A 25,054-nucleotide genomic window follows, 5' to 3' on the forward strand; every position below is an offset into this window, starting at 1 on the left:
TGTGTGTGTAAAATTTCATGGTTGAGTGCGTGTGTGTGTGTGTGTATGTCTGTTTGTAAAATTTCATGGTTGAGTGTGTGTGTGTGTGTGTGTGTCTGTGTGTAAAATCTCATGGTTGAGTGTGTGTGTGTGTCCAAAATCTCATGATTGAGTGTGTGTGTGTGTGTGTGTGTGTGTGTGTGTGTGTGTGTGTGTGTGTGTGTAAAATCTCATGGTTGAGTGTGTGTATGTGTGTGTGTGTGTGTGTGTGTGTAAAATCTCATGGTGGAGTGTGTGTGTGTTTGTGTGTGTGTTTGTGTAAGATGTCATGGTGGAGTGTGTGTAAGATCTCATGGTCAAGTGTGTGTGTGTGTGTAAAATCTCATGGTGGAGTGTGTGTGTGTTTGTGTGTAAAATGTCATGGTGGAGTGTGTGTAAGATCTCATGGTCAAGTGTGTGTGTGTGTGTAAAATCTCATGGTGGAGTGTGTGTGTGTAAAATCTCATGGTGGAGTGTGTGTGTGTGTGTGTGTAAAATCTCATAGTGGAGTGTGTGTGTGTGTGTGTGTGTGTGTGTGTGTGTGTGTGTGTGTGTGTGTGTGTGTGTGTGTGTGTGTGTAAAATCTCATAGTGGAGTGTGTGTGTGTGTGTGTGTGTGTGTGTGTGTAAAATCTCATAGTGGAGTGTGTGTGTGTGTGTGTGTGTAAAATCTCATAGTGGAGTGTGTGTGTAAAATCTCATGGTGGAATGTATCCGTGTTTAAAATCTCATAATGAAGTGTGTGTGTGTGCGTGTGTAAAATGTCATGGTAAAGTGTGTGTGTGTGCGCGTGTGTGTGTAAAATCTCATGGTGGAGTGTGCGTGTGTGTGTAAAATCTCATGATGGAGTTTGTGTGTGTGTGTGTGTGTGTGTGTGTGTGTGTGTGTGTGTGTGTGTGTGTGTGTGTGTGTGTGTGTGTGTGTGTGTGTGTGTGTGTGTGTGTGTGTGTGTGTGTGTAAAATCTCATGATGGAGTGTGTGTGAGTGTGTGTAAAATCTCATGGTGGAGTGTGTGTGTGTGTGTAAAATCTCATGGTGGAGTGTGTGTGTGTGTAAAATGTCATAGTGGAGTGTGTGTGTGTGTAAAATCTCATGGTGGAGTGTGTGTGTGTAAAATCTCATGGTGGAGTGTGTGTGTGTGTGTGTGTGTGTGTGTGTGTGTGTGTGTGTGTGTGTGTGTGTGTGTGTGTGTGTGTGTGTGTGTGTGTGTGTGTGTGTGTGTAAAATCTCATGATGGAGTGTGTGTGAGTGCGTGTAAAATCTCATGGTGGAGTGTGTGTGTGTGGGTGTGTGTGTGTGTGTGTGTGTGTGTGTGTGCGTGTGTGTGTGTAAAATCTCATGATGGAGTGTGTGTGAGTGCGTGTAAAATCTCATGGTGGAGTGTGTGTGTGTGTGTGTGTGTGTGTAAAATCTCATGATGGAGTGTGTGTGTGTGTGTAAAATGTTATGATGGAGTGTGTGTGTGTAAAATGTCATAAGTGCTTCCCAAGGCTCTTGAGAGCTAGAAAAGAGGCAGTGGGATATATATTGTGTGGCAACATTCTCCAGTGGAAAGAAGGAGGCATCCGTCATGTTGGACTGAACACCTGCAGACTGTCTGCTGATAGTAGGCAGGAGGCCTCAAAGACTTCTCAAAAATGGTGTGAAGAAATCTGCAGTTGCTTTGCTGGATGAGAAGCCTCAGATGTGTTGAGTCCTAGCAGGTGAGGTGGTGATGTGGGTGTGTGACAGCGGCACATTCTGAGCAGGCAAAGTTTATAGGCTGCAGGCCGCCTGCTTGGCGCTCTCCTGAGTGTCCTGCAGACGTAGCAGGCTGGCGCTGGCGTAGCCCTCGTCACTACAGCTGCTGCGGAGGCTGCCCCGCTCGTCCCCTGAGTCACTCACACTGCTGGTGCTCCACTCCAAATCCCCCAGCAGGCAGTCTGTTCCCTCCACGTCCACATCCAGGTCCTCTGTTGGCGACATGGAGGGAGTCAGTGATCACATATGTGCACAGTCAGCAGTACCACCGAGCACACTACGCTACTGAAACTTCAACTGCCGTGTGACAAGCACGCTTTGGAAACAATCAAGGTATGTAAATAAACATTTACAAAATATTGTGTACCGGTATATATCTGCGACAGTGCGGCTAACATATGTAAAAAATATTTATTTCTTCAAACATTTGGTGAATGTGGCTTCAATATCAGTGCTCTCTATAGCCCACAAAGTATGGTACATACATTTAAGAATGTACTCCATTTAAGAATTTAACATTAAAAATATGATTTGTAGAAATCACTCCTACTACTGTATGCAAATAATTGACCAGGCATAAGCCATAGGGGTATACTAAAGTGGGTTGCAGTCACGTGACCTAGAGGTACATACATACAGGCACTTCTGGGTTTCAGGCGATGGTCTAAGTCCAATTAGGCTTAGACCATACCTTATACACGCAGGATGCACGAACAGGATGTTTCCTCACGTCATTAACTCTGTCACAGCAGCTGATGGATGCTCTCTCTGACCACCTGAGGGCACCACAGACTGTGGATGCTTTTAAAAAAGGCTTAAAAACCCTTCTTTTTAAAAAAGCCTTTTTTTTTTTAGATATATGCATACTAGTTTTAGCTAGCCCTGTGATGAGGTGGCGACTTGTCCAGGGTGTACCCCGCCTTCCGCCCGAATGCAATTGAGATAGGCTCCAGCGACCCCCCGCAACCCCAAAAAGGGACAAGCGGTAGAAAATGGATGGATGGATGGATAGTTTTAGCTATTTTATTTTTATTTATTTTTTATGATCTTTTTATTTATTTTAAATTTTTATTTTTTTTAATACACTGTAGCACTTTGAGGTTGTTTACTCAATGTAAAGTGCTTTTTACAAGTAAAATATATTATTATGTATTGAGAAAATAAAAGCAAACTTTTAGTTTCCTTTTTATTCGTCAATGCAGTTTTACTGAGGGCTGAGGGGATCGGTGTGTGTGGTGTGTGTGTGTGTGTGTGTGTGTGTGTGTGTGTGTGTGTGTGTGTGTGTGTGTGTGTGTGTGTGTGTGTGTGTGTGTGTGTGTGGGTGGGTGGAATCGCGGAGCCTGACACAGGTGATGAACAGAAAAGAGGGACGACATTATACAAGTGATGTAGCATGTCCCTTTTTCAGCGGATTTCTCCGCTATTGTGGATTATTTTGTCAATTTATATGTATATTTTGTGCACTGCAAAAACTGAAATCTAAGTAAGATGAAATATCTCAAATAAGGGTGATATTTGCTTATTTTCTGTCTGATAAGATAATTCTTCTCACTAAGCAGATTTTATGTTAAGTGTCTTTTACTTGTTTTAAGGGTTTTGGTCCTAAATGATCTCAGTAAGATATTACAGCTTGTTGCCAAGATTTGATTACCTATATTGAGTAAACATGCTTGAAACTAGAATATCAACTGTTGCAAAGCTGTGTCATCAACACTCACAAGTATAAAACTACTTTTTTTTAAAGTAATAATTTCTTATTTCAAGCATGAAATAAAAAATCATGACTTTGACACAATTGTGTCTCATAATTAAAACAGATGACAGCCAAATGGACTTTGCTGTTTTATTTTCAATGAAACAATAGAGAATATGTACTCATATAGTAGTACAGTTGGCACAGTACAGTAAACTGACAGTTAATATTTAAACATTTAAAACAATTTTGAACAGAAATAGTTCATGCACATTCAGACAAATTCCTCAAAATTGCAATAAAAAAATTTTTGGACGGGGGCCGGGCTGTATATATGCTCACTAATTGACTGAAAGAGCACGCACTTGGCGCGATGATGTCATGTTATCCATGGAAAAATGCATTTTTAGACAATATGATTTGCCTGAGCGGCTAGGAGACCCCGAGAGTAACAAGCGGTTGCCTTGTTGCCTTTCCATTAAGAACAATAAACTAGTTTTTAGTATAAGTTTGCTGGTTTCAAGAAATGTAATGCCGAGCGCATATCATTATGTCAAGATAATGGCACTAGCATTTACTTCATTTAAGAATATTTTTCAACATATTGAGCAAAAAGGTCTCTTTTTTTTTTCTACCAAGAAAAGTGCACTTGTTATTAGTGAGAATATACTTATTTTAAGGTATTTTTGGGTTCATTGAGGTTAGCTAATTTTACTTGTTTTGGAAAGTCTTGACAAGCCAAATGTTCTTGTTCTATTGGCAGATAATTTTGCTGAGTTCAAGTAAAATACCCCTCATTTTTGTATTTTTTTTTCTTGTTTTTGAACACTGACTTTTTGCAGTGTGGGTATATTAAAATGTACTTTCCTCAGCTTCAAACATTTTGATTTGAGGGGGCCTTCCCCCTATGTAGAACCGGCCCCGATGTGTAGTCATGCTTACATAGACGCACGCTCTACATGCAACTCCCGTTTTATTTCAAATAGTTATGCCACACAACAGTGATTGAGAGCCTGCGTAAACAAATTAATTGCGGTCCCCATCCCCCACATCTTTTTTCCTTTGTTCATTTGAATAATTTAAAAAGGAGCATCTCTTCAGAAGGTGATTAATGGCGCTGGCGCCTCCCCAATAATACGCTTTGTAATTTTTGAATAATTACAAAATGTTTGGTGTAGATTTTGCACCTTTTAAAAACAACAGCAAAACAAGAAGGTTTGCACGACTGACCTTGATCAGAGTCGGATTTGTCCGAGGACACGGTGGAACCTGTGCTGTCCATGCGGGTTCTCTCCACTCCCAGCTGCTCTAGACGCCTCCTCAGATGTCTCCGCTCTCTCTGTAGCTGTTCCAAGGTGTGCTGAGCTCTTCTGTCGCTCTCCTCCAACCTCTGCATGGCAAACGAAAACCAGGGAATGGATTTGAATGCAGTGAGCAATACGGTAACTGTCAGGTAAAATTGGATTATTTGGTTTCTGTGATGTAAAATTATAGAGAAAATAAGGACACTTTGGCACAGTACGACAGTGTAGTGTGTGGCTGGGCTAGGGGTTAGTAACCCACGGCTCTTAAGCCTCCTGCTGGAAATGCGCATTGTCAATAGTTTTCAAATTGATGTCTGTGAGGCCGTGAATTTGACCTGACCGGTGATTATATGAGCACTAGGAAGGTGAGGACAGGAGAGGCATGTGTTCTGTGAGAGAGACATCAGCTTTTGGAGTGAAGTGTATTTCTGGTCTTGTCAACACGGCAGTGCGGCTGGATCAAAGGAGACGTCGGAGACGCTTTGCTCAACAAAATACGCCATTTTAGTTTTGATGACGCTACACTTAATGTTTCAAGTCCTTATTAATAAAAGCATTAAACTTCATATAAAGGCTTCCGTTCTTAAATCAATGTTTTTTACAATTTTAGTAACGATAACATCTGATATATTTGCCTATTAAATCAATGTTGGATCGATACCTATCTCCAGGAAGGCCAACTTGCCGAGCACAAATCGATATAATTGAAATTTAGGAATATAAATCGATCTACTGATGTACCAATCAATTGCTACACCTAGAGATGTCCGATAATGGCTTTCTTGCCGATATCCTATATTCCGATATTGTCCAACTCTTAATTACCGATTCCGATATCAACCGATACCGATATATACAGTCGTGGAGTTAACACATTATTATGCCTAATTGTGTTGTGATGCCCCGCTGGATGCATTAAACAATGTAACAAGGTTTTCCAAAAAAAATCAACTCAAGTTATGGGAAAAAAATGCCAACATGGCACTGCCATATTTATTATTGAAGTCACAGAGTGCATTTTTTTTTTTTTAACATGCCTCAAAACAGCAGCTTGGAATTTGGGACATGCTCTCCCTGAGAGAGCATGAGGAGGATGAGGTGGGCGGAGTTGGAGGGGGGGGGCAGGGTTTTTAGGGGGTATCGGGGGGTGTATATTGTAGCGTCCAGGAAGAGTTAGTGCTGCAAGGGGTTCTGGGTATTTGTTCTGTTGTGTTTATGTTGTGTTGCGGTGCGGATGTTCTCCCGAAATTTGTTTGTTGTTCTTTTTTCGTGTGGGTTCACAGTGTGGCGCATATTTGTAACAGTGTTAAAGTTGTTTATACGGCTACCCTCAGTGTGACCTGTATGGCTGTCGACCAAGTATGCCTTGCATTCACTTGCGTGTGTGAAAAGCTGTATATATTATGTGACTGGGCCGGCACGCAAAGGCAGTGCCTTTAAGGTTTATTGGCGCTCTGTATTTCTCCCTACGTCCGTGTACCACAGCGTTTTAAAAAGTCATACATTTTACTTTTTGAAACCGATACCAATCATCTCCGATATTACATTTTAAAAGACTTATCGGCCGATAATATCGACAGTCCAATATTATCGGACATCCCTAATTACACCCCTACAATTCTATTCAGTAACAAATTCACGTAGCTTAAGCAGCTCATGTTTGAAGACAATAAAGCGTTCTATTCTATTGCCATTCCGCTGTCCTCTCCATAGTAAAGATGTAAGGCAGATGAGGAATTTTCATTCCATACTAGGGGTGTAACGGTACGTGTATTTGTATTGAACCGTTTCGGTACGGGGGTTCCGGTTCGGTTCGGAGGTGTACCGAACGAGTTTCCACACGGACATATTAAGTAGCGTAACGCACGTTGTGTAAACAATGCACACCGAGGCACAACACACGGCATGCTAGCAGCTAACGGGCTACGATAGACTGACCATACGTCCTCTTTTCACCGGACATGTCCTCTTTTGCGGAGCTGTCAGGGCGGAGTTTCTTAAATGCCTCAAATGTCCGGCATTTTGAGTTAGGGTTGCGTGTATTTTCAATGTACGTTCAGGGTTAAGAAGGGGTTGAAAACAAAACAAATTGTGCGCGCAGCAGCATTGGTGAGGGAGGGGCAGAGACAGAGAGAGCGAGAGAGTTATGATAAACGCGCATGCGTCGCCAGGCTCTGCTTTTTAGCCATAGATTTATCAGATTTAATTTTTTATTATCTATAGCAGGGGTGTCAAAAGTGTGCCATTTGCGGCCCACAGCTAATGTTTTAAAGGCCCACGGCACATTCTAAAAATACTATTAAAATAAACAAAAACATAACAAAAGTGAAATAAAAAAGCTTAAAGGTTAAATGTAATTTAGAAAAAGTTGCAATGTTGACTAATAAAACAAAGCTGTTTTTTTTTCTTTCAAACTGTCATTGCTCAAAACATAATATTGAATCAAAATCAATGTTATTATGAATTATTGACCTATCCAAGGTTCCCATTACTTCACATCAAATATTCCACTAAGAAAAATATTTTTGGTGGAAGATTTTGCAAATTTGGTAAATAAATAACCCAAAAATGTATATTTTGTTGTTTTCTTACTGTACCGAAAATGAACCGAACCATGACCTCTAAACCGAGGTACGTACCGAACCGAAATTTTTGTGTACCGTTACACCCCTCTTCCATACTAACTTGTATTTAAATGTCTGTAGTCTCTTTCAACAAATTATTGTGAGCAGTGTGAGTAAAAAAAGACCATGCACGCACCTTGATGTGAACTTTGGCCTTCATCAGCAGGCTCAGCGTGGTGTGTCTGTTGGCATCCGGGCCCAAAGGAACCAAGGATTTCAGTCGCTCTAAACAAAGTCGTAGATGTGCCCTTCTGAAAGTATACACGGGGAAAAACAACAAATTATACATGATCTGCTCTTTGTGACCATGTCATGGCTTTTTAGATAAACCATTTGGAGATTTTGAAACCGATTTACCTTCAGTTAGCAGTATAAATGGTGTGGAAAATGTGCCCATATCATTCAGAATAAGGATATACAGTGAGTGAGACAAAAATCAACTCATTCAAATGTTGTATTTTTTGGTAGGTCCAACCTGTGTTTTAGGGAATATCTGATGATTGAAATGAAACACATGTTTGCACCTCATTTCTGCCCGTGTTGCTCACTGCTCACAGTTCTGGCAGTTGCTAAGGTCTGGTGGGTGTTTGAGATAGACTGACCCCTGCTGTTATGCAACACACACCCCCGTCTCAAGCCTCACGAAAGTGTGCATGTGTGCGCCTGATAGAGTGTACGTCAGGCTGCTACACTGCAAAAACTGAAATCTAAGTAAGATGAAATATCTCAAATAAGGGTGATATTTGCTTATTTTCTGTCTGATAAGATAATTCTTCTCACTAAGCAGATTTGATGTTAGAGTGTTTTACTTGTTTTAAGTGTTTTGGTCCTAAATGATCTCAGTAAGATAATTCAGCTTGTTGCTGAGATTTGATGACCTATATTGAGTAAAACATGCTTGAAACTAGAATATCAACTGTTGCAAAGCTGTGTCATTAACACTCACAAGTATAAAACTACTTTTTTAAAGTAATCATTTCTTACTTCAAGCATGAAATAAAAAATCATGACTTTGACACAATTGTGTCTCATAATTAAAACAGATGACAGCCAAATGGGACTTTGCTGCTTTATTTTCAATGAAACAATAGAAAATATGTACTCATATAGTAGTACAGTTGGCACAGTAAACTGACAGTTAATATTTAAACATTTAACATTTCAAACAATTTTGAACAGAAATAGTTCATGCACATGCAGATAAATTCTTCAAAATTACAATTAAAAAAAATTTGGCCGGGGGCCGGGCTGTATATATGCGCACTAATTGACTGAAAGAGCACACACTTGGCGCGATGATGTCATGTTATCAATGGAAAAATGCATCTTTAGACAATATGATTTGCCTGAGCGGCTAGGAGACCCCGAGAGTAACAAGATGCCTTGTTGCCTTTCCATTAAGAACAATAAATTAGTTTTTAGTATAAGTTTGCTGGTTTCAAGAAATGTAATGCCGAGCGCATATCATTATGTCAAGATAATGGCACTAGCATTTACTTCATTTAAGAATATTTTACAACATATTAAGCAAAAAGGTCTAATTTTTTTTTCTACCAAGAAAAGTGCACTTATTTGAAGGTATTTTTGGGTTCATTGAGGTTAGCTAATTTTACTTGTTTTGGAAAGTCTTGACAAGCCTGAATTTTCTTGTTCTATTGGCATATAATTTTGCTTAGTTCAAATAAAATACCCCTAATTTTTGTATTTTTTTCTTCTTGTTTTTGAACACTGACTTTTTGCAGTGTAGAGTTTAATCGGGAAAAGGTTTATTTATTGTTTCGTTGTTTTTTTTTCCTGCAGCTGAAGGATAAATGAGTTTCTGGTTTAATGGTGGCGGCATGTATGTGTTACTGCCAGTACCAGAACGGTCTAGTACCACAGAACATAACATATGCCTGTTTGGCTGTGGTTAATCAAATACACTCACCAACCACCCTGTGGGGTTTAATATGGTGCAATATAAACGCTGTATCAAAAATCTACCTTTACATGTAACATTAATTGGTCCAGTCTGCTTTATTGACATTGTATGACACAGCTAATGTTTCTTTACTCTGTGTCCATGTGAAAACACTGGGGGGGTGGGGGGGTGGGGTGGGGTGGGGGGAGGGGGGGGGGAGAGTGACTGTATCAGGGCGCGGTTATTCTGGGGGCAGTGTGTCAATAGGTGAGTGTTATGGATTTATGACGGAGCAACGCCGCAACCCAAATTGTTTTCTCTTTAATTAGCACCAGACTGGCTAAAACACCAACTAGGTCAGCATGGTATGATGGCAGTAAATAAATAATCTTGCTGCTGTCTTTGTTTTTATCCTCTGACCCCTTGCAGTGGTTGTCATAAATACATTGCATCCGGAAAGTATTCAGGAGGCGCTTCACTTTTTCCACATTTTGTTATTAAAGCTTTATTCCAAAATGGAATAAATACATTTTTGTCCGCAGAATTCTAAACACAATAAATAACACACAATGAAAATGTGAAAAAGTTGTTTTTTTTATATATAATTTTGTGCAAATCTATTTAAAAAAACAACTAAGAAATCACATGTAGCTTTGGCCATAAAGCTCAAAAGTGAATTCAGGGGCATCGTGTTTCAACTGCTCATTCTTGAGATATTCCTACATTTAATTGGAGTCCACCTGTGGTAAATTCGGTTGATTGGACAATATTTGGAAAGGCACACACTTGACCGTGCATGGCAGAGCACAAGCCGAGCATGGAGAAATTGTCTGTATTGGCTGTCAGGATTGGCTCGAGGCACAAATCTGGGAATGGGTACAGAAAAATATCTGCTGCCTTGAAAATTCAAATGAGCACAGTGGTCTATACCATCCGTAAATTGAAGAAATTTGGAACCGCCATGACTCTACCCTATCCTTTCCTATCCTATATTGCTATTAACATACCTGTTCTTTTCCATTTCATTGTGTGTAGACCTGTAGAGATAAAGCAAAACATTAGCAACTGAACATAACAGATCTGCTAAGAGAAAATAAACTACATAACCCCCTTGGTGCAGTCTATGTACTGCAGGGGAATGGGAGTTAAAGAGAGTGAGTGGGTATGGTCAGACAGAGTGGGTTGTACAGAGATTTCAGGAAAATTAACAAAAACCTAGTTTTACAGTAGTATTCTTTATGCAGTGGAAACATGTTCTTTTTAAGGACCACACTTGCACACCTGAAGAGTTGGGTTGTAGATAAACATTGTAAGAGTAACCAAAAACATTGGACAGGACTATGCCCCTTGATGTTGCCAGGTTATCCATTCCACGTGCATTTAAGAAAGGGAAGGGTTGGGACTTCAAAATGAACATAAACTGATATAAATGAAGCAGGTAAATTGGGTCAGTATATTTGTTTGGAGCAAAATTCCTTGGTCGGTGTAAAAAAGATTCAGTGGAGGGTGGTGATGTTTCAGGAAAGAAGATCCGTCTGCATTCCTAAGCACACCACTATCTCAACCAGACCCCGACATGATCCCTCAACTCCATGTCCAAAATTAACTTCTGTTCACTCGTCTCAGGGGGTTCCAACTTGAACTGACACTCGCAAGTCTGCCATTTTGCTGTCACTTTTAAAAACTTGACTCACCCCAGTTGCACTCTCTGAGGAGTATACATAGTTTTTACAGTGTGTATAAAAACACCACCTGAGCTCTACAGAAGGTGCATTTGTAACTTAAGCTGCATGTATGAGTGGGGGTATTATCTTTAGATGTGTTCAATCACACTAGACCCCTCTAGCAGGGTATGAATTCCTATGGAGGGCAGACAGATGCTTGTGACATAACAGCGCTGGCCGGGAGGTACCACATATTCAGGATGGGTTTCACTTTCACGTCTGCTCTAGTTCCTGGGTGAACGGATAATAACACCAAATGCTCGTTTGCTTATTTGTGTATTCCAAATGTCAGTTCAATAAATAATTTACCAATGAACAACTGAAAAGTGGGCACAGGAATAAAATTTCAGCTCAGTCCGTGTGGAAAACTGACTATACTAGGGCTATGTCTACACTAAGCCGGATAACCGCTTAAACAAATAATTATTTAGACTAACCCTCGTTTCAGCCACACTAAACTATCGTTTAAGGTTCCCCTACTCGGACAATTTTTTACACGGGTAAGTGCGCCGTGTATTTCTTGAAATCCCGGCTCTAAGCTCTGTATGGACTCATTGATCGTTTACAAACTGAGTTCGGAGAGGAAGTGAAGTCAGAAAGAACGCGCCACAGCCAGCTTCATAACAACCGGAGGTAACCACTGGAAATATGAAAGCGAGTCATCCAGACATGCCCGTGTATTTCCTTCTTCTACATGTGCAGACGCTTGTGGAAATCACACATGAATACCTTAAGAGAAGGAAACGAGCGATTGCAGCTATTTCGGATACTACACTTCTCAGACGGCAAGAGAACTTTCCAATGTCCGGGTCAGCTGTGATTCTACTTACGGAAAAACTTTGTCCCTTCCTCCCGTGGATGTGATAAAAAAGGTAGCGTGTGCTTTGTATTAGCTGGCCGTCGAGTGAAGACTACGGAAAGCATCGAATGCATTTGGACTGGCAAAGCAGACTGTATCAGTTAGTGTCCGCCATGTATGTCGCGGACTCAACGTCTAGGTCCAGAGTAAATAAAGTCACCAAAAACGAATGACCAGATATCTAGATCCCTAGTTTGATTGTTGTAAAATGTTCTTTGTCACATTGTATACTTTTACATTAAATATTTTATTAATTTATGATGGCTCAGGTGTGATTGACTACAATAGAGCCCCACAGCACATTGGATTCCAGTTAATTGAAATACCACAACACTGGATATTGTTCAGATAAGTTACATTTAAGAACTTGCACACAAAAGCAAAACTGGAGGTGACGAAGACGTGCACATTTTCCGCACATGCGTATTAGGTCGCGTTGCGCCGGCGGACGGAGTGGGGGAGGGTGTCTTAAACGACCATTGTGTGTGTGTGTGGACAAGGGTAAGTTTAGGTGGGATTTACCCTGATAGAAGTGTGGAAATTGATGTTCTGTGTACCACACGCAAACGAAACCCACCCACCCACACACACACAGCAGGCCTAGACAGGAGGAGGACAGAGTGTAGGTACTCAGAACATCAGAGGGTCAAATGTGCGAGAAAATGAGAGCAGAAAATGTTGACAAACAATGTTGCAACCTTGTGTGGGAACCGCAGGTGCAGGAACACAAAAGAAGAATCCCTGTGGGATGCAGAAACTGGCAGAGAAATGTTCCATGCAACGTTCATATTGTTGTTACTCCGCCAGAGTTTGTGGGTCTGATGGACCCGTTGCATTTTGTGGCTTTTAGTGCCTCACAATCAAACACTTTTAAACCATACCATACCAACTTTATTTATAAAGCCCATGTTAAAATACTGAACAGATGTTTATTGGGATAAGGTAAACATCTGTTCAGTATTTTAACATAAAAGTGTTTGATTGTGAGGCATTAAAAGCCACAAAATGCAACGGGTCCATCAGACCCACAAACGCTGGCTGAGTAACAACAATATGAACATTACACAAGGGTTAAATGAGCTCAAATATACATACAAACAAGGCATAATAATGTACATACAGCTAGCCTAAATAGCATGTTAGCATCAATTAGCTTGCAATCAGGCAGTGACCAAATATGCCTGATTAGCACTCCAACAGGTCAATAACATCAACAAAGTTCACCTTTGTGCATTCACGCAGAGCACAGAAATTTGGCGGACAAAATGAGATAAACGAAGGAGTGGCGTAAAACACATCTTTCTGTGGCAGCGTCGGAGAAAGTTGTACATGTAAACAAAAGGACATGAGTCCGAGGACCGCCAAAATGATTGAGCACTACAAATGTATGTGCATGTCCATATGGGAGGTAAATCTCTATCTATGTAATGGAGGAGCTGCCAAGAGTGGGAGTCGAGCAAGGAGGACATAGAGGTGGAGGAGGCGATGAAAGAGAGGGAAGAGAGAAGCAAAGATGGGAAGAGAGAGAGCAGAAAAGAGTAAGAGAAGAAGGGGGAGGGGAAAGGCACAACACCCAGCACATGCACATACACACTCCCCTCCCCCATTTCTCACACATCTACTCCATGGAGCAACAACACTGGAGGAGCTTCTACTCACTAGGACACATTCTTGATCAATTGATAGTTCTTCACTTGCTTTATTCAATGCTGCACTCCAAGTTTTAGCTTGCAGTAAAATATGCATATTTCTGGTGTTAAGATTGTAGCATATTTACACTTACATTCATACATTTGTGTCGAACTTGATTAGACTCTCGGCCATCGGCGCCAGACTATCTGCACAAATATGTAGCTGCATCTTCAGCCTTCACTCTGCCCAAATTCTATCTATTTTTGTTAGAGAAATTGATGTCTAATTTTAATGACGTACACTAGTGTGCCGTGAGGTAGAGTCTGGTGTGCCGTGGGAGATTATCTAATTTCTCCTATTTGGGTTACATTATTTTTTGCAAACCAGTAATTGTAGTCTGCAAATGATGTGTTGTTGTTGAGTGTCAGTGCAGAGTAACCGTGTAATACTCTTCCATATCAGTAGGTGGCAGCCTGTAGCTAATCGCTTTGTAGATGTCGGAAACAGCGGGAGGCATCGTGCAGATAAAAAGGTGTCTAATGCTTAAACCAAAAAAAATAAACAAAAGGTGAGTGCCCCTAAGAAAAGGCATTGAAGCTTAGGGAAGGCCGCGCAGAATGAAACTAAATCTGAGCTGGCTACAAAGTAAACAAAAACAGAATGCCGGACGACAGCAAAGACTTACTGTGGAGCAAAGACGGCGTCCACAATGTACATCCGAACAAGACATGACAATCAACAATGTCCCCACAAAGAAGGATAAAACAACTGAAATATTCTTGACTGCTAAAACAAAGCAAGTGCGGGAAATATCGCTCAAAGGAAGACATGAAACTGCTACAGGAAAATACCAAAAAAAAGACAAAAAGCCACCAAAATAGGAGCGCAAGACGAGAACTAAAACACTACAAACAGGAAAACAGCAAAAAACTCAAAATAAGTCAGGGCGTGATGTGACAGGTGGTGACAGTACACCTACTTTGAGACAAGAGCTATAGTGATGCATGCTTGGTTATGGTTTAAAGCAGGGGTCACCAACCTTTTTGAAACCAAGAGCTACTTCTTGGGTACTGATTAATGCGAAGGGCTACCAGTTTGATACACACTTAAATAAATTGCCAGAAATAGCCAATTTGCTCAATTCACCTTTAACTCTATGTTATTATTAATAATTAATGATATTTACACTTAATTGAACGGTTTAAAAGAGGAGAAAACATGAAAAAAATGACAATTAAATTTTGAAACAGTTTATTTTCAATTTCGACTCTTTAAAATTGAACATTCAACCGAAAAAAAGGAGAAAAAATAGCTAATTCGAATCTTTTTATGGAACATCATTAGTAATTTTTCCTGATTAAGATTAATTTTAGAATTTTGATGACATGTTTTAAATAGGTTAAAATCCAATCTACACTTTGTTAGAATATATAACAAATTGGACCAAGCTATATTTCTAACAAAGACAAATCATTATTTCTTCTAGATTTTCCAGAACAAAAGTTTTAAAAGAAATTCAAAAGACTTTGAAATAAGATTTAAATTTGATTCTACAGATTTTCTAGATTTGACAGAATAATTTCTTTGAATTTTAATCATAATAAGTTTGAAGAAATATTTCACAAATATTCTTCGTCGAAAAAACAGAAGCTAAAATGAAGAATTAAATTAAATTTTTTTTATTATTCTTTACAATAAAAAAAAATAAATTATTTGAACATTGATTTAAATTGTCAGGAAAGAAGAGGAAGGAATTTAAAAGGTAAAAAGGTATATGTGTTTAAAAATCCTAAAATAATTTTTAAGGTTGTATTTTTTCTCTAAAATTGTCTTTCTGAAAGTTATAAGAAGCAAAGTAAAAAAAATAATGAATTTATTTAAACAAGTGAAGACCAAGTCTTTAAAATATTTTCTTGGATTTTCAAATTATATTTGAGTTTTGTCTCTCTTAGAATTAAAAATGTCGAGCAAAGCGAGACCAGCTTGCTAGTAAATAAATAAAATTTAAAAAATAGAGGCAGCTCACTGGTAAGTGCTGCTATTTGAGCTATTTTTAAGAACAGGCCAGCGGGCTACTCATCTGGTCCTTACGGGCTACCTGGTGCCCGCGGGCACCGCGTTGGTGACCCCTGGTTTAAAGTCATACCCAACAATTGCGACAACGACTTTTTACTGTCAACTGAGTTTAGTTTGTTAATGATTTCTGCTGGTGGTGTGCCTCCGGATTTATTCAACGCAAAAAATGTGCCTTGGCTCAAAAAAGGTTGAAAAACACTGACGTACACAACCTCTTCTTACCATGAATTGATTAACGTGGACCCCGACTTAAACAAGTTGAAAAACGTATTCGGGTGTTACCATTTAGTGGTCAATTGTACGGAATATGTACTGTGCAATCTACTAATAAAAGTTTCAATCAATCCATCAATCAATCAATCAATTTGTGTCAACAAATGGCTTCAAAAAGGCACCTCCTAATGGCCTTTTTGTGCCAGAGCCACCTGGACCGATATCCCTTGGACTCGCCCCCACCTTCGTGAGACCATGAAGTTGTCTGGCCCGGATGGACTCTGTTTTGCATTGACTATAGGAAGAAAGAAGAATTATTGATTGAGACCCATTTCGCTCGGTCATAGCTAACGGATTGCTGTTTGAGACCAATGTTGCCTTTGTCTGTGACCTTTGCCAAATCAATTTCGTCAAATCTTTTAAGGAGGTCCCTGGCCACTGACTGGTCAATCGAAGAATGCAGGTAGACCCTAACACCATCTTGCAGCAAATGAAACAATGCATTATCCAAACAAATGTAAGTAAAAATGCAAATAATTGTAGTAATAGAGCAGTGTAGGAGTGATGGGACAAGCAAATGGGCCAGGAGAGGTATGTGATCATCACATACATGAAAGGAAAGCAACAGTAAACCTAATGTGAAGTTGCTTTCACATAAATACAAATTGCAGTTCAATAATGCAATTAAACTTGTTTTTCAGCATCCATCCAATACTGAAGTAGTACCAGATTACATTACCTCCCATTAGCCCTAAAACCGCAAGTATTCAGTGTAATGTTTGAAAACAAATCCAAGTGTTCCTTGCTAAAGATTAAACTAGAAGAGAACACAATTTCATCATCAAATACTTTGTCTACATTACATTATTATCTCCACTGAAACTAATTCTAGGATCTTCAGCGAAAACGTTCTCCACGTCGAGTTTAATCATCAGAATTCCAAACATCTTGATTAGGTGAAGTATGTCGCACACAAAAGGAAGGTATCTCTGAGAGCATTGACTCAGTATTTGTCATGTCCATTATTATTTTTGAATTTTGCAATACCAATCACATGATTGTTTTATAGTTTTACCATTGTACAATTGCAATGCCTCTAATCCAGGGGTCACCAACGCGGTGCCCGCGGGCACCAGGTAGCCCTAAGGACCAGATGAGTAGCCCGCTGGCCTGTTCTAAAAATAGCTCAAATAGCAGCACTTACCAGTGAGCTGCCTCTATTTTTAAAATTGTATTTATTTACTAGCAAGCTGGTCTCGCTTTGCCCGACATTTTTAATTCTAAGAGAGACAAAACTCAAATATAATTTGAAAATCCAAGAAAATATTTTAAAGACTTGGTCTTCACTTGTTTAAATAAATTCATTTATTTTTTTACTTTCAGAAAAACAATTTTAGAGAAAAAATACAACCTTAAAAATTATTTTAGGATTTTTAAACACATATACATTTTTACCTTTTAAATTCCTTCCTCATCTTTACTGACAATTTAAATCAATGTTCAAGTAAATTTTTATTTTTTTTAATTTTAAAGAATAATAAATTAATTTTAATTTAATTCTTCATTTTAGCTTCAGTTTTTTTGACGAAGAATATTTGTGAAATATTTCTTCAAATTTATTATGATTAAAATTCAAAAAAATTATTCTGGAAAATCTAGAAAATCTTTAGAATCAAATTTGAATCTTATTTCAAAGTCTTTTGAATTTCTTTTAAAATTTTTGTTCTGGAAAATCTAGAAGAAATAATGATTTGTCTTTGTTATAAATATAGCTTGGTCCAATTTGTTGTATATTCTAACAAAGTGCAGATTGGATTTTAACCTATTGAAAACATGTCATTAAAATTCTAAAATTAATCTTAATCAGGAAAAATTACTAATGATGTTCCATAAATTATTTTTTAAATTTTTTCAAAAAGATTCGAATTTGCTTGTTTTTCTCTTCTTTTTTTCGGTTGAATTTTAAAGAGTCAAAATTGAAGATAAACTATGTTTCAAAATTTAATTGTCATTTTTTTCGTGTTTTCTCCTCTTATAAACCGTTCAATTAAGTGTAAATATCATTAATTATTAATAATAACATAGAGTTAAAGGTAAATTGAGCAAATTGGCTATTTCTGGCAATTTATTTAAGTGTGTATCAAACTGGTAGCCCTTCACATTAATCAGTACCCAAGAAGTAGCTCTTGGTTTCAAAAAGGTTGGTGACCCCTGCTCTAATCTATGAGGTTAGTACACAGCTATAGCCATGAATACTATTGGTAATAATAATTAGCATAATTATTTATTTAGTTTTTCGGCTAAGGTTTACTCATTTTCCATGTCAGCCAAGAATTTTTTCACCCTGATGCACCTCTAAATTATTATTAAATACATGAGACATAACACCTGTTTTTGTAAGCTGCAGAGCTGTAGTTGTATTCAAGTAGACCCAATATATTGCCAAGTGATGCGTGTTAGAAAGATAACAAGAGTGATCTCATCACAGAGTGAGGTGTGAGGTGTGGATGCAACACAAATCTGTCCTGACTGGACTGATTTATGGAACCTGGACGACATGCTATGTACATCATGCTCGAGCAGTCATGTTGAGCTGACCGCCCGCCCGCCGCTAAAATGTCTCCTGCAGTCACCTTGACTGACCCATTTTGCCTTAACAAGTGGCCACTGGCCAGCAGCCAGACACTTGTTTGCTGCTGTCACTCTAGTCTACGTGATGTCTTCAAACGCCACAGACTATAAACATGGCCCTCGACCAACAAACCACAACACGCACGCACCCAGCCACACCTCTCCGCACAATGTTTGTACCTTGGAGTAGCAATGAATTAAATGATCATTATCATGCAAAACCAACTTTTCTTACCTATGAGCACCTGCTGTTGTGCATTTGGGATCTGCATAAGTCCTGAAAATTAGAAATCAAAGTGTGAAGGTATTGCAGAGATATTTATACAAAACAATCTTGGCATCACCAATTGGGAACATAGTCAGCGGATTATCCGTATATGGTATAAATCTACTCGGAATGACTTGCGAGCATCTGCCATTTTTAGTTTATGCGCACGCATCTGTAGTTTAGACGACGAAATGCCCGAGATTCTTCTCGAAAAACAAAAATGCTGTTATTGGTTGTATTACCCAACACAGGACACTACGCAAACCTTCAGTTAAGTAGGAAGTGCCTGGCTAACTTTATTGTTTCACGGCAATGCGCCTTCAACCGCAGACAAGTTGCTTCGAGTGTGTGCCAAGAAGAGTTCTGCTTCACCCACAAACTTTTACAAAAAGATGGATTTTCTGGAAAAAAAAACTACTTTTAATGGCGGGCTCGGTGACTATCGGTACTATCTATGGTAATGGAGGAGACACTGAAACGATAAGTAATAACAATAGGTTAGAAATGTGTGAATGATATGTTAGCGATGTTAGCTCAAGTTGTTGTGTAGCTAGCTTAGCCTTCTACTGTAAAACAATAGCATCGCCGTCCTACGGCAAAATAAACAATGATTTTCCGAAACACTACTTTTAATTGAAACAGTGCCTACTGTGTTTGGCAATGGACAAGTAGGTTATATAATCTGTAATTATGTTCGCAATGTAGCTCGTAGCCTTGCGCCTCTAATTCTTTACAAATCGAAGCAGCCGTGCAGCAGACTTATTTACATGATATAGAAGAGAAAAGCATTTTATTTTCAATATACACATGTATACGTCCAGGATCTAGCATCACAAAGTTAAGACTCTGTAGAAGTTTAACCTTAGCCAGCATGTATAGTTCTACACCTGTATGTCAGACAGATTTCCTTCCCCTCTCTCGTCCGCCCACATCGCCTCCTTCCTACGTGCCGAGTGTCACTACACAATCGGCTCTGTAAGACACGATCGGTCAACGCATACGCCAAGACTACGTCACTTCCGTCAACTTGTTTTACAGTAGTTATGATTGTGGCCGCCATTACAGTTACCATGGCTTTCGTTTTTGTAATCTTTACTTGAATAACAATGTCCTATAAAATATTACATACAAAACAAACTGTTAGAACAATTTTATCTAAGTTATCACAAAAACTTTGTGTTTCAATGAGTTCCCAGCGAGAAGCAAAAACATGTTTTTGAACCTACCAAGAAGAAGGCTTGTAAAACTCCACTGTGTAGGGGGGGAAGCAACCAGAAGGTGTTTCTGTTTCTTTCATGTATTGTAATCAACAGAAAGATAGTGTCTGACCCGAGGACTACAAAAGCGAAGAGGAAGCAGGACCAGACTCCCCTCCAGGCAGCGCTTTTTAAACTCTTTTACGAACCTCTTTTTTAAAGTCTTTTATGAACCTTTCTTTGAACTGTTTTACAACCTTTTCTGTGACTGTTATGTGGATCCACTAGGGACTGTACTTAGAGGGGGGATTACCCACATATGCGGTCCCCTCCAAGGTTTCTCATAGTCATTCACATCGACGTCCCTTGTGTGGGCTCTGTGCCGAGGATGTCGTTGTGGCTTGTGCAGCCCTTTGAGACTTTTGTGATTTAGGGCTATATAAATAAACATTGATTGATTGATTGATTGAAGTGTTTACGACCTTTTCTTTTGAACTGTTCTGTAACCAGAGGCAAATAAAGGAGGAGGCGTACAATCTTTCCCCAGAGCGTGCTGAGACACTGTACAAGCGTACAGTGTCCATGCGTCTTTCCTCAAATTGAGCCAAATTTAATTCTGTCTCTGTTTAATGCTTTGCTTCTTGTCTTGTTTAATAGATGTCATCAGTGTTTGAACCTGACATAAACGTTACAAAAGAGAATGCAGTATTTAATTTGAAACCCTACAGATTCGTACAGAAACCTGGCCGGTGTGCTCGGCAGCCTTAAATGGCAAAAAATCAATCTTTTTTTTAAACTATTTTATTTACATCAAATACATCAATTCACAATACTGATCATTTAAAAGTAAACTTTGCTAGATCGCAAATATAGGTTTATGTTACATTGTGTGCCTTGTTTAAAAAAAAATCTACATTTAAAAAAATAAATTACGCGATGGGACTCAGTGGCGCCATGTGCGTCTTTCATTGAGTGAAAGTAGTTGAAAATGTGGCGATAATACTCGCTGATTTTTTTTTAATTTTTATCTATCAACTGTTCATGTTTATATTCTTGTTCCCTTTTACTCCTACACTGCAAAAACTGAAATCTAAGTAAGATTAAATATCGCAAATAAGGGTGATATTTGCTTATTTTCTGTCTGATAAGATATTTCTTCTCACTAAGCAGAATTTATGTTAGAGTGTTTTACTTGTTTTAAGGGTTTTGGTCCTAAATGATCTCAGTAAGATATTACAGCTTGTAGCTGAGATTTGATGACCTATATTGAGTAAAACATGCTTGAAACTAGAATATCAACTGTTGCAAAGCTGTGTCATCAACACTCACAAGTATCACACTTGCCAACCTTGAGACCTCCTATATCGGGAGGTGAGGGGTAGGGGGTGATGGTTGGGGGCGTTGTTATTTACAGCTAGAATTCACCAACTCGAGTATTTCATATATATAAATAAATATATACATATATATATATATATATATATATATATATATATATATATATATATATATATATATATATATATATATATATATATATATATATGAAATACTTGACTTTCAGTGAATTCTAGCTATATATATATACATATATTTATTTATTTTATTTACATAGAAAAAAAAAAACAACAACTTGAATTTCAGTGTTCCGTTGGCTATCCATTAGATGGCAGTATTGTCCTGTTTAACTTCTCCGTTCATTGGGCAGGCAAGCTGTTTATATTGTGGGAAAGCGGACGTGAGAACAGGCTGTCCCCACTCAGTCTCAGGTCCGCATTGAGCTGGAGGGGGCGTGGCCTCCAGCTCCGGCTGAATACCGGGAGTTTGTCGGGAGAAAATCTCTGCCGGGAGGTTGTCGGGAGAGGCGCTGAATACCGGGATTCTCCCGCTAAAAACGGGAGGGTTGGCAAGTATGCAAGTATAAAACTACTTTTTTAAAGTAATAATTTCTTACTTCAAGCATGAAAAAAAAAATCATGATGTCGAGCGCATATCATTATGTCAAGATAATGGCACTAGCATTTACTTACTTTAAGACTATTTTTCAACATATTGAGCAAAAAGGTATTTTTTTTTCTACCAAGAAAAGTGCATTAGTTATTCGTGAGAATATACTTATTTTAAGGTATTTTTGGGTTCATTGAGGTTAGCTAATTTGACTTGTTTTGGAAAGTCTTGACAAGCCCAATTTTCTTGTTCTATTGGCAGATAATTTTGCTTAGTTCAAATAAAATACCCCTAATTTTGTTTTGTTTTGTTTTGTTTTTGAACACTGGCTTTTTGCAGTGTAGGTAAGCTATTGTTTTATGCAAAACAATAAAACGTTCAAATATCACAGAACACGACATCGTAGAAGCTCCGTCGTTAGAAATTGCGAATCCAGAAAGTGACGTAGTCTTCGCGCATGCGTGGACTGATCGTACTTTCCGGTACCGATCGTGTAGTGACAACAAAAACAAACCACGGTGAGCCGCTAATCTCGCTATATCATCTGGGATGTTGAGTTGATGGGAAAGCCACTTAAGACCGATGGCTGGTGGCGGTCACCGATGTCCATAGTGCACAATAAAAGCAAGAGAGCTAAAAAAAACATAAGCTGACGGGCGCTCATTGGCATGACGGGGCGTGGTTAGGAGGAGCTAATTTGCATCTCACAACTTTGCCTCTCAAATCGAGCTGTTTCGAAAGAGCAAAAAAGTGACTTGAAAATAGGTCTGTAAAACAAATTCCTATGCAAATCGTTCACCAAAGAACCACTATTACAAGTTTTAAATGTAGAAAACAAATCATGAAATGACCCCTTTAAAATAGCCATCAGGACTAAGATCACGTGTGTTAGAAAATCACACAATTTAAAATAAGCAATGTTATAATACAATAAAGTTAATAGGATAATACAATGTTTACTTTAATTTTTGATAAGCTCATTGATTGTCTTAAGTGTGGCCTGCAGCTCAATTTTTTCACTGCCCATTCTAAAGAAAATGAAAATACGAAAAACAACAGCATAACGAGGAAAAACATGTAATGCAAGAAGAACATGTTGAAATGTGGATGTTCATAGCACAAAAATGACATGCAGGATGTTTTCTTCCATTGTACAGTGGAAGCTGTTTATGTCAACACAGACTGGATGACTGATTTCGACATAAGTGGTGGGCAACATACCCAAAATTGAACCCAAAACAAGGGATTGCATGGACATTTCAGTGTTTCCCACACATTCATTTATTTGTGGCGGCCCGCCACGAAAGAATTAAGGCCGCCACAAAAAAATTTTTTTATTTTATTTTATTTTAATTTTTTTTTGGTCCTGTCCAGCTTCTCAGGCAAATCATATAGTTGATGTAGATGCCCATATCGGCTGTTCAGATTTACTTTACAAAAGAGAAGTGTAGGATCAAGATTTTTGGAGCTCTTTGTTCAGTGGATCAGATGTTTGATGAAGCTCTGTGTCTGTCTACCACCACTACTGTTTTCTGTTTATTTGTTACTGACTGTGGCAGGATACCTATGCCTCTGTTTCACTTTATGTTGCTGGTAAATAATATGGTTGTAGTAGTAGGCTAAAGTTAAATTATTTAGTATGCACTAATTAAAGGGGCAGAGCTTTAAGAGACATTTTAGCTTTTATATTTTTATAAGATATATTTTTTGTAAGAACCACAATTAATAAATATATTTCAGTGAATAACTTATTTTTCAAATCTGTATATAAATATGTACATAAAGTGTTGTAATTATATTGTAAAATGGATGGATGGATGGATGGATGGACGTTTAAAACAAAACTGTTATTATTAATTAGTAAGTATACATTTTTTGAGCCTTTTTAAAGGAAATCATATCATTGTAGTAAATTATGCAAATTACTCGATGATGTCTTGGTGACCACGCCCATAGCCACGCCCCCACCACCACAGGTATCTTGGCAGTTTATGGGAAACACTGCATTTACTTGTGACTTTAGCTAGACACATAAGTAGAATGGGTGGTAATAAAGGACCTTTGAACCAACGAAAGTTTGTTAACATGGTTTTCCTTCTTTTGTTTATATTTGTATTTTGAGTATTCTGTTTTCATATGGTATGTTGTACTCTCATCTATCAGAAGCAGTCAAGACGGGCGCAAATATTTCTTCCGGTGGCTAACAAAAACCTGGATCTCAAATGTTTATGTCGACAAAAACATTCAACCATGTAATTTGTTACTCGTATAGCCAGACCTGTGGTTTTACTTCCGTACCTGACGGTTTCAGCTACAACTTTACCATGAATTGATTAACGTGGACCCCGACTTAAACAAGTTGAAATACTTATTCGGGTGTTACCATTTAGTGGTCAATGGTACGGAATATGTACTGTACTGTGCAATCCTAATAAAAGTTTCAATCAATCAATCCAGGTTAGTACTACCAAGCTTTTGTTTTGAAGCTTACTTTGCACTGAACAGGAAGTCACTGTGCGCACATTTTGATTCTGTTTAACGAGACAGTCGCAATGTTTTGTATTAATGCTGCTTAAGAATAAGGGAACACATGTTGGAAAAAACGGACCTCTATGGATCTCAAATGTTTATGTAGACGAAAACATTCAACCATGTAATTTGTTACTCGTATAGCCTGACCTGTGGTTTTACTTCCGTACCTGACGGTTTCAGCTACAACTTTACCATGAATTGATTAACTTGGACCCCGACTTAAACAAGTTGAAAAACTTAATCGGGTGTTACCATTTAGTGGTCAATTGTACGGAATATGTACTGTACTGTGCAATCTACTAAAGTTTCAATCATTCAATCAATCAAACTGTTGCCTTCCTCAAAGGTTGTCACGTGATGTTGCTGTGACGTGTCTGGTCAGCTGATTTAAACTGTTTTTGGCGCTGATGTCCTGCTTGTAATAGCAGGCTGACAACGCCATCTGCAGTCAGACCTCTTCAGGACTGTGTCCCAGGTGTGGGAAAGTTGGTACGCCCCCTCGTCCCGGTTCAGAGTCTGAGCGGCGCCGCTCAGACTCTGAACCGGGACTGGTTTCCATGTATGATTTGTTGCACGACAAACAATGTATCTCATATATTACATTGTATTTGTGTTCTTGGTCTATTTTGTCCTTAGGGTGAACTAACAACTGTCGTAGTTTAGTGTGAGTTTTGACTGTAGTATTAATGTTGTGTTTG

At 38.7% G+C, this 25,054-nt stretch overlaps 1 protein-coding gene across 1 annotated transcript in view; it reads right to left on the reverse strand.

Moving 5' to 3' along the window:
* Window positions 1-536: 536 nt before the first annotated feature.
* The window catches only part of mxd1 (MAX dimerization protein 1), a 31,871-nt gene continuing 7,353 nt past the window's right edge, over window positions 537-25,054 (reverse strand). The window contains exons 3-7 of the mRNA XM_062051581.1: window positions 18,649-18,690; window positions 10,286-10,315; window positions 7,515-7,629; window positions 4,681-4,840; window positions 537-1,969 (exon numbers count right to left, since the gene is read on the reverse strand). Of these exons, the coding sequence (XP_061907565.1) occupies window positions 1,773-1,969; window positions 4,681-4,840; window positions 7,515-7,629; window positions 10,286-10,315; window positions 18,649-18,690 (544 nt within the window). The 3' untranslated portion in view covers window positions 537-1,772. The remainder of the gene's footprint in view (window positions 1,970-4,680; window positions 4,841-7,514; window positions 7,630-10,285; window positions 10,316-18,648; window positions 18,691-25,054) is intronic.

This window comes from Entelurus aequoreus, linkage group LG06 (genome assembly GCF_033978785.1).
Source record: "Entelurus aequoreus isolate RoL-2023_Sb linkage group LG06, RoL_Eaeq_v1.1, whole genome shotgun sequence".
Lineage (NCBI taxonomy): Eukaryota > Metazoa > Chordata > Actinopteri > Syngnathiformes > Syngnathidae > Entelurus > Entelurus aequoreus.